The 12566-nt window shown below is 37.8% G+C and overlaps 1 protein-coding gene across 11 annotated transcripts in view; it reads right to left on the bottom strand.

Moving 5' to 3' along the window:
- Window positions 1-443: 443 nt before the first annotated feature.
- rbfox3a (RNA binding fox-1 homolog 3a) overlaps window positions 444-12566 on the bottom strand; it is a 562538-nt gene continuing 550415 nt past the window's right edge. For 10 of the 11 annotated variants that reach the window (XM_017419373.3, XM_025006644.2, XM_017419379.3 and 7 more), the window contains one exon: window positions 5234-11399. In XM_017419373.3, the coding sequence (XP_017274862.1) occupies window positions 11355-11399 (45 nt within the window). In that variant the 3' untranslated portion in view covers window positions 5234-11354. Of the gene's footprint in view, window positions 3524-5233; window positions 11400-12566 lie in introns of those variants that run through there. The other variant, XM_017419378.3, reaches the window with a different exon arrangement.

Here is a 12566-nt window from a genome sequence, read left to right as displayed (position 1 = left end):
TGCATAAACTGAAACTGAGGCAGCCTGATGCCCGGCATGAATCTCTGCAACACTGTCCCATAGAAATGCTACGTTTTACCCTCTACTTAAAAAAATAAACAGGACTGCAGCTCAAATCTCTTGAACAGATAATAACCCGACATAATCACAAATAAGTGTTGTGTTAGAGCCAGAGGGCATTGTCGGTTTAAAAAAACAAAAATAAAACCCCATCAGTACACCACTCTGCTGCAGGTGGCGACTTTTATCCCAAATCCGTGCTGCTGCCTCAAAAATTCACTACAGCCTCCTGTGTGGATTCATCCGCTCCTGAAAATAGTCCCTAAAAATGCACTTCAGCTTTAGTAATGTTTTCTAAAAACTACTTTTTTTTTCTTCTTTTTTTTCACTTTCTAAAAACAAATTTTGACAGAGAAAGAGTGTAACTAAGAGCTTGGAGATACTTTTTTTTTTTTTACTTTTTTAAAGATTTGTAGACAAAAGTAAAACACACAACAGTGTTGTCGCCTCTAACTTTATCTGCTAATACAAACTAGAGTAAGTACACAACAGTGTTCTCTCAAAAATGTGCCTATCACACATGACATCAAGTTTTTTGTGGCGTTATGCATAGATAATTCAGTGGATAAACTCCAACCATATGAGGAAAAAATAAAATCTGAACTGAAGAAGGAAAAAACAAACTGTGGCTCTTTATCTCTGCGTCAAACTAAAACTCCAACCTGCTCCTGAGTTGGTTCTGACCCACCACAAGTTTTAGTGCTGTAAGTAGGTCAGCAGAATCAGTTGACTCAGAAACAAACCTACAGGAATGAAGATGCTAAATCTGTATATGATAGCTGTATGGGAGAACAAATGACCGACTTTACCCCAATTAGACTTCACAACAGTTAGTTGCCATGATATAGATACTCTTTAATATATGAGATGCTGTCTACAAATGAGCAGAGGTCGCGTGTGGGTAGGAGCCCTGAATCAGAACATTTTTTTTTTTTTAAACCTGAAATAAGATGAAATTAATCAAAAAGTGTGAGGTGAGATTCACTGTACAGGATATTAACAGTACACACTGTAGTTTTGTACAGAAAGTCTGGAGCTTTATGTATTCTTACCCTCTTGGAATAACTCCCACAAACCACTACTAAACAAGTAGTAGTGTACCCTGAACTCTCAAACAAAGTTGTGCTTCACCCAAACCTGCTTGCCTCTGATTGGGCAAAAGAAAAAGGAAAAAAAAAAAGCTTCTTCTCAGGGCCAGCAGGTTATGTCCAATATTCAATAAATCCGCCTGCCCACCAGGGTCAGCATGAGAACTGTGGTTTGTAAACTGTGGCGTCTGCAGGACAGCTGGTCGTCTTCAGCGCAGCTCGTTAAATTAGCTGAAGAGTGAGCTTGTCCTCAGCAGCCGTGAGTGAAGGAAATCTGGGTCACGTCAATACACATTCAGGCTCGCCATCATCACAGAGTCCCGCCGTCTACTGATCAAAGAGCGCTGAGGCCGCTTGTTCAAACCAAACTTTGGTTCAAGTAATAAAGAAAAAATCAATATTCATAAACTTTTTCTTTTTGACACCTGCAACACCATACACTAATTAGCCTTTGTAGCTCCAGTGAAGAGTCAGAGTTACAGCAGATGTAATTATTGTTCTGGACGATCGGTTTGAAAGTTAGATGTGATGTTTAGCTCTGAATGGGGCAACAATGTTTGTGTCTGAAATCCAGCATGTGTTGTTCATCTGTGTGTGTGTTTGTGTGATAAAGGTGGGTTCCAGGGGAGATCAGTTCACACAATCACCATCACACTTTCAATCATATAACACATGATCACATGTTACAGTAAATATCAGGGACATATTTAGTTGGAGGGAGTTCTGATAACTATGCTCAGGGGGCCAGAGGCTTTCCTGCCACCCCCTCTATTCCCTGACATCACCACAGCCCATATAATAGATATGTATATATATTTATATACAGAAAAAGAATACATACTTATTGGACACCCTAGACAATAAAATACATTCAAAAACTGAACCAACATTCTTGATTAAACACGTTTACAGTGACTCTCCTGATATAAAGAATTAAGGTTCTGCTTCCACAAAATTAAAACTTTTTTTTTTTTCTGTTCAAAAGTTTTGAGTGCTGAAAAAGAAAACACAAATACTCTCAGAATACACTGACAAAAAAGAAATCACATATCAGCCCTCGTTCCTTGATACTGTTGGATGGGCACTACTGTGTTTCTATAATGTTTTATCTAGCGACATAGTCTATATGCCTCAGGCTTCTGTTTTGGTTATGCACCTGCTGATGTAATACAATGGGATTACTTGATAATAATTCAATTTGTTACATGGATGTTGATGAGTTATTCTCGTCAGATGGAAACGTGCATCCTTGGTAATTGTACGCACCTTGTTTTCATGTTGGTCTGATAGTTTGTCCGTCGGTGCAAAGTGACACAAAGGCTTGGGCTTGAAGTCTGGCAGGTGAATAAAGTCAGCGGCTTCTGCGCTTCTTCTTCTTCTTTTTTTTTTTTTTTTTTTTTTTTTTTAAATCTTTTCTAAATAGTCCTAAAGTCAGTGACCTCTGCTGGGGCGTGGAGAGGGGCAGACGGGGAGGCTCGGCTTCATACCGTCTCACCGTCCCGCCGTGGCTCATCCCCCCCCACTCCCCAAAGCTGTAAACCAGTGATGCTGCCCATTGGGGAGGGCGGGGATGCCCAATGGTGCTGCCAAAAGGAAGTGACATCACGACAGTATCCACGGGGGACGCTGCTAACAGTAGGCGCTGCAGGCCAATGACACCACAAGAAGGAGGAAGCAGCGGCGTCATCATCGGCCCAAAAAGGAAGGAAGATAGTAAGGAAGGAAGAAGGCTGAGCAGCAAGACCAGGAAGCTGACCTTTGACTCCAGCCACAGGAAGTACAGCATAGAAAGTGCATCTGCCTAGATGCCGAGCTCTCCCTGCCACCTTTTTGTTTTTTTCTTTCTTTTTTTTTTAGTTTCTTTTTTTACACGACCTCGGTGACAGAGCAGTGTGCCAAAGAGAGAGGAGGGGGGGTGAGGTCCTCCCTCCTCCTTCCTGCATACCACAGAATCAGCATCAAGGGCCAACTGTTCATCTCCCTTACCAAAAACATAAAAACAGATTTGTACATATATACTGCTTTATACACACGTTTTTTTTTTTTTTTTTTTACCATTGTAAATCACAAAAGTATAGAAAAATAAAATGTTTTATAATAACGGGACACTTCTTTCTCTCTCTGTCCTTTTCTACCCGGCAAAAAGGTGGTCCCTGGTGGAAACTGGCTCACTCCATCTGTCAAGTTTGTGGCTGGTTTGACACCACTGCCGCGGCGCCACTTTGTACGCCTCCCGTCTTTCCTCGCCAGCCTCAGTAGAGGGACTCCTTCTCGTCTTCTTCTTGTGTTATTTTCTTAAAGCTAGTTCTCCTCTCCTTGCTGTTTTCATCTGTGATGTCCATCAATACTGAGTACAGCTCTTCATTTTGTATTTACTAGAAACAGGGGAGAGAAGTGGGGAAACTGGTAAATATGCAGAATGTTATGGATTTTTTTATGATAGTGGTGCATAATGAGGAGGGCTGTAAAAGTGTGGAGAAGCTCAGTGAAAGTTTCTTTCAGAATAAATTTTCATGGTTGTCAAAGAAAGAAAAAACATGTAAACATATAAAACAAGGTATGCAATAAGCAACACATTTTCTTAAAAGCCTCAGTGTTTTCCCCATCTATGTAATGTACACTTTTAGAAGGAGAAAGTTCAACATGAGGTTAGAGCACAGAGTCATAACACCCGAAGGGAAAGAACGATTTTCAACTCGACTACAGAAACTTTGGGAGCTGAGAGACAACAACTTCATTCAGTTTTCATCCTGCTCCTGTGTCGTGGCATAAAAGAAGGCCTTCCGCCTGCCAAAACAAGCCCTGCTGCTACCCTCCCCAGAATAAAGATCAGAGTGAGCTGTAATCACACAAGTGGAGATCGGCACTTTGGCAGAAAGTCTCAGTGTGACGGGGCTGGATGGGGGCGGAGGGGAGTGGGTGTCAGGGGCAGGCGAGCTTCCCAGGACCCCTCGTCCTGACAGATGCTTGCTAATTTACAACAATCTTCAGCAGCTCTGTGGAGCTTCTGATGAAAAAATAAGGAAATGGAAGACGATGAGGCTTTAATTTCAAAATGCCTTTGTAGTGCAGTGCTCCACCCTAACCGCCCCTCACCCGAACAGTCAAACAAGTGGCACGCTCAATCAGCATCCACCCCGCCTAGCTCATCCCCTCCCCTCATCTCTTCTTACTGTAACTGGTCTGAGCTTTTCACAACCTCTATCTGTTCTATACCTCCGCTTTACAGTGTGCTCACTGGGGAGCTGCCATACAAAAATATCCACGCACGGTCTTACAGCTCAGCGGGGAGAGAGCACAATAGAGCTGCAGCTACATATAGTCCTTGCTGACAGGCAGCCTAGAACGGGAAGGACTGCAGACACAAATATATTAATCACCCACAGACTTGAAGGATTCGGGGTTCGTTCGGGTGTTAGAGTCTGTGCATCTTTGTGAGTTCTGTTAAAACCTGGTCGTTCTGAGCCATCCAGATAGAGATCTGCAGCCGTCACATTAGAATCAGAAACAAGCTTAGAAAACTCCACTGCAGCTGTTGTCTTTGATTAAGACAACAGTTTTTGTATCATTGTTGTCGTTGTGCTCATTTTTATCTTTGATTTATGTGTTGTCTTGGATAACTTTGCCTCGTTAAAGTAGTTTGTAAAATTCTGTACTACAGTAGTTGCAGCTGATTCAGCATTCATACCGTTTTCCTCTTTGTTTTCTCTGCATAAAATGTGCTATTTTAACTGTTCAAATATGAAAATGTGGAGTTCGTTCTGGAGATGGGGGGGGCTATGACTTGTTTTTTTTAATTTTATTTTTTGTTTTTACAAAAATTCCCTACTAAACACAGATTTTCCTTATGTAATTCAAAATTATGTTCTTTGAAATCTACTGTAGCATGTTTTTGCTAATTACACTGCTGTTGAAGCTAATGCTGCTAACGCAAATTCTAGTTAGAGCCAACATTTGGCTTTTAAGAGCCTTGTCTCGATATCCTGCTGCCATTCTGATTCATTAGATACACAAGCAGCAAGAACCAATTCAATACAGTACTATACAGCAAAATAATGATCTTATATCAGTTTTTTGACAAATTCTTTGCTACCTCATAAACAAAGCTTGTTTTATGTAATTGTAGTCCTCTAACACTGACTACAATTACCTCAGCTGTGAAAAGACTAAACCTAAATTTTCTGTAATCTAAATGATAAAACCTAGGTAAATATTTTTCCAGAGTGAAGCACACTTTCAGTGCAGTTCTCCTCAAAGAGTAAAAAACTTTCTTCATACACAAACATAACTACACTCTTCTAACTCTTTTGTCTTATTAAACCACAGTGGAAATAAGTATTTTAATGTATTTTTTACTGATAAAACTCAGTCTTTAGCTTCTATTATTAAGTGGATGTCTGTAGAAACAAACCTGTTTGCAGACTCTCCATCTAATAATTAAATGCATCAGATTTTATTGGTGTAACGATGTAATAAATTAATGCATCTAGATTTAATTGGTAAACAGCATCAAAACATGGCTGCTCTGCTCATCCAATCACATCATGCGTTTCTGTAAATCTCTACAAATTGGGAAGTCATCTCATCCCTCAAACTAACATCACTTCTATTAATTTTGGGCTAGGCTAGCATTTAGTTTTACTCATATCCCATGAGATGTAGGTTTGCTGATTCAAAAGGAACAATTAGCAAACAATGCTGTGGATCAAGAATGTAAACATTACCTAATTGGTGCAGATTTTTTAAAGGCTCAACTAATATTTTCAGAAATAAAGACTTCATTAGAAGCTAATTTTTATATATTATAAATACAAGTTGCCTAATTGATCTTTTAAACTATCTATATGGCCAGACACTTTCAGGTGTTGGGCACAAAAAAACCCAGGAAAGAAAAAAAACACTCATAAAGAACAAAAATATAGAGGAGGGAAATTGAAAGAGTCCCAAATCAGATTTTGTTGGAAAAAATGACAAGAACAACAACAACATTCATGTGTGAAGGCAGACATAATGTTCTTATAACTGTTTTATTCTGACACTCAAAAAACAATCAGAGGTTACTTATGTGACATACTGACAACAAAAAGGTTTCAAGAATAAAGAAAAAAAGGCTCATAATATATCTTTACCTATGAAATTAATCCAAAAACAAAATTACCTTACACCTTTCAGACAATATTCTCATTATGAAATTACATAGAATTCAAAATACACATATAACCCCACTTCATATAGGAATACATATAAAACAGTTACTCAGAGAATCATGTTATAGTTTGTGTGTATATACATTTAAATGTATTTACAAGTGCTGCAACTTTTTTGCTTGGTTTTCTTTTGTACAAATATTTTAGGTGTAATAATAAATTCACCTGCCAGCTTATCAGGGCTTAGTGAATACTTGTAAATATAAATGATGCATAAAGAGTTTGTTTTTTTTCCATATGTAAACATATCTCAACACTAATAGTAATAAGTGTAAACATATGAATCAAAGAGAGGACTAGTTGCATATTAAGCTGGTTATGGAATACAACAAAAAGCAAACAAACCTAAAAAAAAAGTCTTTCTACTATAAATTCACATTTGACTTTAAGCATAATAAAAGGCATTAGATCTTTACAATACTGACTGCTAATCATGAATATATCTTTAACATTTAAGCCTTGATAAGCTGACATTGAAACAGTTAAACACTAGCTTTAACTTTTTCTTGTAAACTGTTGACAAACCCGTGCAGACTGTTACTCCTGATGACAAAACTCAAACTTGTCCCTGTAATAACACAACATTAGGACATAAATAAAACTTTTAGTGATGTTTATAAAAAAAAGAAAGTGAGATGTTTGTGGGGCTGGCTTACATTCATAAACAGATCTCCATTTTCTCTTAATTGCATTGCATATGCTAATGATTTTTAACATTCAGCGTAATTACCAAAAGTGAATTAGTGTATCACCACACTCTGATGACCATAATGGATTAAAAAGTCTATTTCAGCAGCAGGAACCACAAATCATTTAGATAAACTATTATTAAAGCAGTAATCTATTTACAGAGTAAAATGCCAGTTTTAAAGGAGGAAAAGCTCAAAACTAATTGCGTTTTTTTTTTTAAACAACAGATTTTGTTTGCATAAAACAGCCTGTAATGTGGCCCTGTCTAGGTATCTGTATTTAAACATGAGTTTTTGTTCTTCACAACTGAATAAGTTGGTGAAAGATACAACATCATATTTCTAATTTGACATTAACTTCTTAATATTTGAGCACAAATGAATAAATAATTGTAGTTTTATACTTTCCAATATTAAAAGTGGTCATTTGGATTATCTCATGAATAGCTGACAGACTGTTTAAATGATATGTGTTCAGCTCTGGGAGAAACTCCACCATCATGATGAATTATATTCATTCATTTCTGCTTTGCCTTTTACTCTACTAAAGCACTTTCTTTTTGTCTATAAAACAACCTGGAAGGTTCTCTAGTATTCATATTTTTCTGAGAAATACTCTTCATGTTCAGCATCCACAGTTAAAGTGGAAGGGAAACTATTAACACGATTAGCTCAGGTATTAATTAAAGACTGGTCTCTGTTTAGAGTACAGTATCTGCGTTGGTTCAGTCTACTTTTAATAAATGTGTTATTGTGTCCGAAGGATCTTTGAACTACCCAGGTGCCACAAAGAAGTATTTTTAGAAGTATTTAGGTTATCCAACTAAACCAAAAAGAGAGAGAATTGATTCTATAGATGTAAATAACATACTCTGTGCTGTGGACTGATGCAGCTTTTAACCCACGCGTCATATTTTATCTGTATTATACGTGGTTCACAGATTTAAAGTACACGAATCCTAGAATGAATTGGAAACGCCAACATGGTTGAGAGCCAAAATACAGGTAGATTCTGTTGCTGCTCATTTTGTTTAAAAACTGAGCATACAGCAATTCTGAAGTTTGGGCTTTGATCGATACCAATGAGGAAAGAGTCTAAGAGATTACTGCACAGTTTTAATGTTTCATTGCAGACACAATGCTCTTCTCTACATACTAATCAAATGTTTTCTGCATTTGGCTTCACCTGACAGATTTATCTTTCCAATAAAAACAAGGCCAAGTGCTTAATTTAGCTCAGTTGTGAGTTTGAGTTTGATACCCCTGCTTCAAAGGTAACGTTGAAAAAAGTGTTTAAAGTTCATGGTTTCTTTGTTTTTACTACTGCTGGTTTTTCTGAGGTCAGAGGTCAGAGTGTTGATGTACTGATGTTATTACAGGGACTTGGAGTGAAGTCATCCAAAACTGTTGGCTAACTACAAACACAGCATGTTAGCACACTGCATTCCCTCCTCCTTCAAACAGTCAAACATTCTAATGCATATTTAATTTTTTTTATATATATATATGTATGTTTGTATATAGCACATAGGCACACACATTCAGATAAAAAAAAATTAAATCTATTTCATTCAAGTCTAGCTTACTAATAGTGATCACTAACTGAACACCCACACATTTACTCTGCTGCAGAGTTTATATGAGAAACGCTCGTTTGCAAATGATAAAAATAATTTTGGAAGTTGGTTTTGCTTTTTATAAAAACTCCAAATGTTGTGGAGCATACATACTAGCTTAGAAAAGGAAGAACAAAGTCATTTTTAATTCTTTTTTTTTTCTTCACTCATGAGATAATGTTTAATTTTCTTTTTTGATATACAACATTACTCTGTCATTTAACATCGTGACTAAACATGACTATCTGTATATGAGATTTTTCATAAATATGTTACATTTCAGAAAGTGTTGGAAAAAAAGTGCAACAAACATTTTTTTTTTTTTGGAGATCACAAACACTTCTGTGAGTACATGTAAATTAAATAGTATTGGTAATAGCTTTGAGTTTCCATAGCTGCACTAAAGTTTTTGCCAGCTAACAGTAGCTACACAGAGATTTTCTTTTAAATCCAACTCACGTAGCACAAATAGAAGCCAATGCAATGACTGTATGTTTACTAGGAGGCGAGCACTTCTGCTCTCTACACACACACACACTCACGTTACATCTTTGAATGTCTAGGTGTCTTTTTTTATATCTTCTTATACTTGTGTGTATAAAGTGTGTTATACAGTATATGTCTATCTATATAATACAGTACAGTCTTATTTTATCATTCTCTCTTGGGGTCTCTCCACTTAAACAAAAATCATACATCAGCTCCTCGTGGAGGGAGGTGTCGCAAAGAGGACAAACCTGCTGGTTGTTTTAGAAACAAAACTGTCCTGCCTGCTGAGAAGTGAGTAGCTCTGTATTCTACTTTGTGAAGTTCAGTTAGTTTATCCTGAGGTAAAAGATTTTGTGCAATGCTTAAAGAAAAAATACCAGTGACTTGTAGAAGAACAGCCCTCTGCTGCATTCACCCACCTCCGTGCTGTGTTATTACTGTGTGTGAGAGATGATGAGAAAAGTATTTGGTGTACAGATTTTCTGCTACCGAGTATTAGTGAGGATATGTGACCGCGTCTGCTGCAAATTCAGTTCATATGCGTCTACTTTGCACTCTACGTCATTTTAGGGAAATGCACACTGCAGACAAACTTACTGCAATGCTGTAATGTGTGCAACTAATCCACACTAAAAAATATTATTTTGATTTCCTCAAGTCGAAGGTTGCGTCTTCAAACTGTTTCAGTATACCAAAAATTCAGAGTCCCTGTGTACAAAAACATGCACCAAAAGTGTCAAAGTCTTACTTTACAAAGCAACTCATCTGTCAATTGACTGATCTAATTGCTCCACAGTAATCTATTACACCTGTGCTCTAATAAATCTTATTAACAGGCTACAGTCACAACCAATTTCTCAGTTTTCTGTGTTATTTAATAAAACTCTGCTCCTCCACACTTTTTCCATGAATACAATAAGCTCTACATGTAAACTGTATCTTCCAATAATTGCAGCTTTTAGAACAATTTTTGTGCATAAATTCTTACTGTAGAACTTCCTCAGTTGCAGGCCTAAGGTTCTGTTTACACCTTATTGGGAGAACTTTTTAAACACTGCTATAATGTCCTCTGTGGTTGTGGAAGAGCCTTATTAAGTGTAAGAAAAACTGATCTCTGTAGGATTATCACTTTAGCTCGGAGAAAGGACATTTAATAAACAAGGTCAAATAAAAGAACAGGAACCCTTGGAGCAGTTTCAGGCAGCTTAAAATGAACGCTTCATTTGGTTTGTGTTCACTCCCAATCGCTCCTATAAATTATTAAAAATACCACTGAGCATGAGATGAGATGTGAATTTAGGCTGCCAATGGGAAAAGCAAATGCTCATCCGTGATATTTCCTTTTGGCTGTGCTTCTGCGATGGTTGTCCCTGAACACAACACTGCCAGCGTTACATTTACCACAAAAACCTAACTGCTGCTGCAGAGTAGTCGCATATAAAAGGATTTGCAGGAGACCGGGCCGCCACATGAGCATTGTGAGTTCTAAAACTGAAATCTGGCCTTTATGACCCCTTAACTCTGCATGCCGTCATTCCACATTGTACAGCTTGTAAGGCTCCACTGCAAGTGCACAACAGTTGGACACTTTAATGTTAAAAGTAAAAACAGAGCAATCATAGCAGTGCTGTCTTTGAGCTAAGAATCACCGGGCATGCTGTTCACTGTGAATTTCTAGAAGGTTCCATGAGGGCTAAAGTTAGAAAGTGAATTAAATGGGATGTTGATCAGCATTGACCTGATTCCTACTTGTTCAGTGAGTTTTTAACATAGAAGTGTCCCAGTATATTCTTAGTCAGATGACAGCATCTGCATACACACACCTCTGAGCATGCATCATGCGTGCTGCAGTAGGCTCACATTGGTTATGGTGACACAGCACCCATATACAGCAATCAAGATAATGCACATGTGCATAAAAGTTCCCAAAAGAAAACCAGAAGCACAAAAAATGAATACAAAACAAGAGCAGACCAATGATGACATCAAAGAGGTTGTTGTAGAAATATCTGCTTGAGAGGGTGTCAGGGGAGGGGCTCAGCATGTGGACCTGGAAGCTTTTTGTTTGATTTAGCTCTCCACCAAGGACTGGGGGTTCACTTGTTTTGTTAGTCTTTTTTTATCTTTTAAAGATAGATATATTTTTTTTGTTTGTTTGTTGTTTGGGGTAATCTCTCTCTGTCTTTTCTCGCTTTTTTCTTTCTTTTAGTAGGGAGTGAAGCGACTGTACCCTCCTCTGTATAGGCTAGCCTGCAACATCAAAGATGAAAAAGTACCAATCAGTATTCAGGTGACAGCTTTCGTTGGATTCTCTTTCTCTACAAATTTCCTTCCTTTAAAGTTATTGACTTTTCATGTTGGAATAACATTCTTTATATGGATGGTCATGAGGCAGATTGATAGTTTGATATATTTAAGCCAATAATTGTTTTTTTGCTGAATTGATTGCCTGACTGCTTAGACTCTGAGTGTGTGTTAGGAACAGGGTCGGTGGAGTTGGAGCTAAGCTGGTGCATTTTTTTTCTTATTAATAAAAACACTTACTTAAATGAGAAGCATATAAACACTAGTCCTGGGCTTGAATATTTCTTCTAATTACAATAATTAAAAGGGGAAAAAAAGTGTGTGTGTGTATATATATATTTATTTTTCTACTGGAAGAAATCAATTCTTGCAGGGCTGTAAAAAAACATCAGACATTCACCCAAAAGCAGAATAAGTTCAGAGAGGTTTAATCACAGCTCCTTTTCAAGTCTAGCAGAGGTGCCTGCACCTTTCTGCAGGGGCAAACCACCACAGGATATTAACCCTTAGATTTAGCACCATGCTCAAGATATCTAGGGCAGAGACACATAAAGCATGCAAGTGGGCCTACGCATGCACACCTGCTCATGCACACACACAATCCCTCCTTTCATATCCATGTGCTTCTCTTTCAATTAGAAATTTAAACTCAAAAGGCCACTGTATGTCTTCAAAGGCTAATTTTGCCTAATTTCGGGGAGTCCTCTTGCTTGTTTGAAACTTTCATCCATTTGAGATGCGTCTGCGAGCTGGAAATGAGTAAAGAGAGTTTCCAACCTCAGAGGAACTAATTATTGTATAGCTTTTAAATGCAAAAATGACTGCACTCTGCTGGATAAGCATTAATCAAATATGATTAAAGAATTAGGAACCAAACTGCTCTTTTTTCTTTAGCTCTGGACTTTATTAGATGTTGGCCTCAGCACAGAGTGTCCCCCTGTAGCCTCACTTTTTGTTTAACACCACACACACACCCTTCTGAGTCTGCATTACTTCCCCAAGCTCCCAACACACACGGCATTAGCTCTGATATTTTTAGGGGCCAGGTCCCGTCTTCTACTTTCATTGAGAGGATGATTTAAGTGTGAGAGAAAGGGAAGGAAATTTGGAGGG

This window comes from Kryptolebias marmoratus, linkage group LG12 (genome assembly GCF_001649575.2).
Source record: "Kryptolebias marmoratus isolate JLee-2015 linkage group LG12, ASM164957v2, whole genome shotgun sequence".
NCBI classification, from domain to species: Eukaryota; Metazoa; Chordata; class Actinopteri; order Cyprinodontiformes; family Rivulidae; genus Kryptolebias; species Kryptolebias marmoratus.
This window is presented reverse-complemented; position numbering and strand designations above follow the sequence as displayed.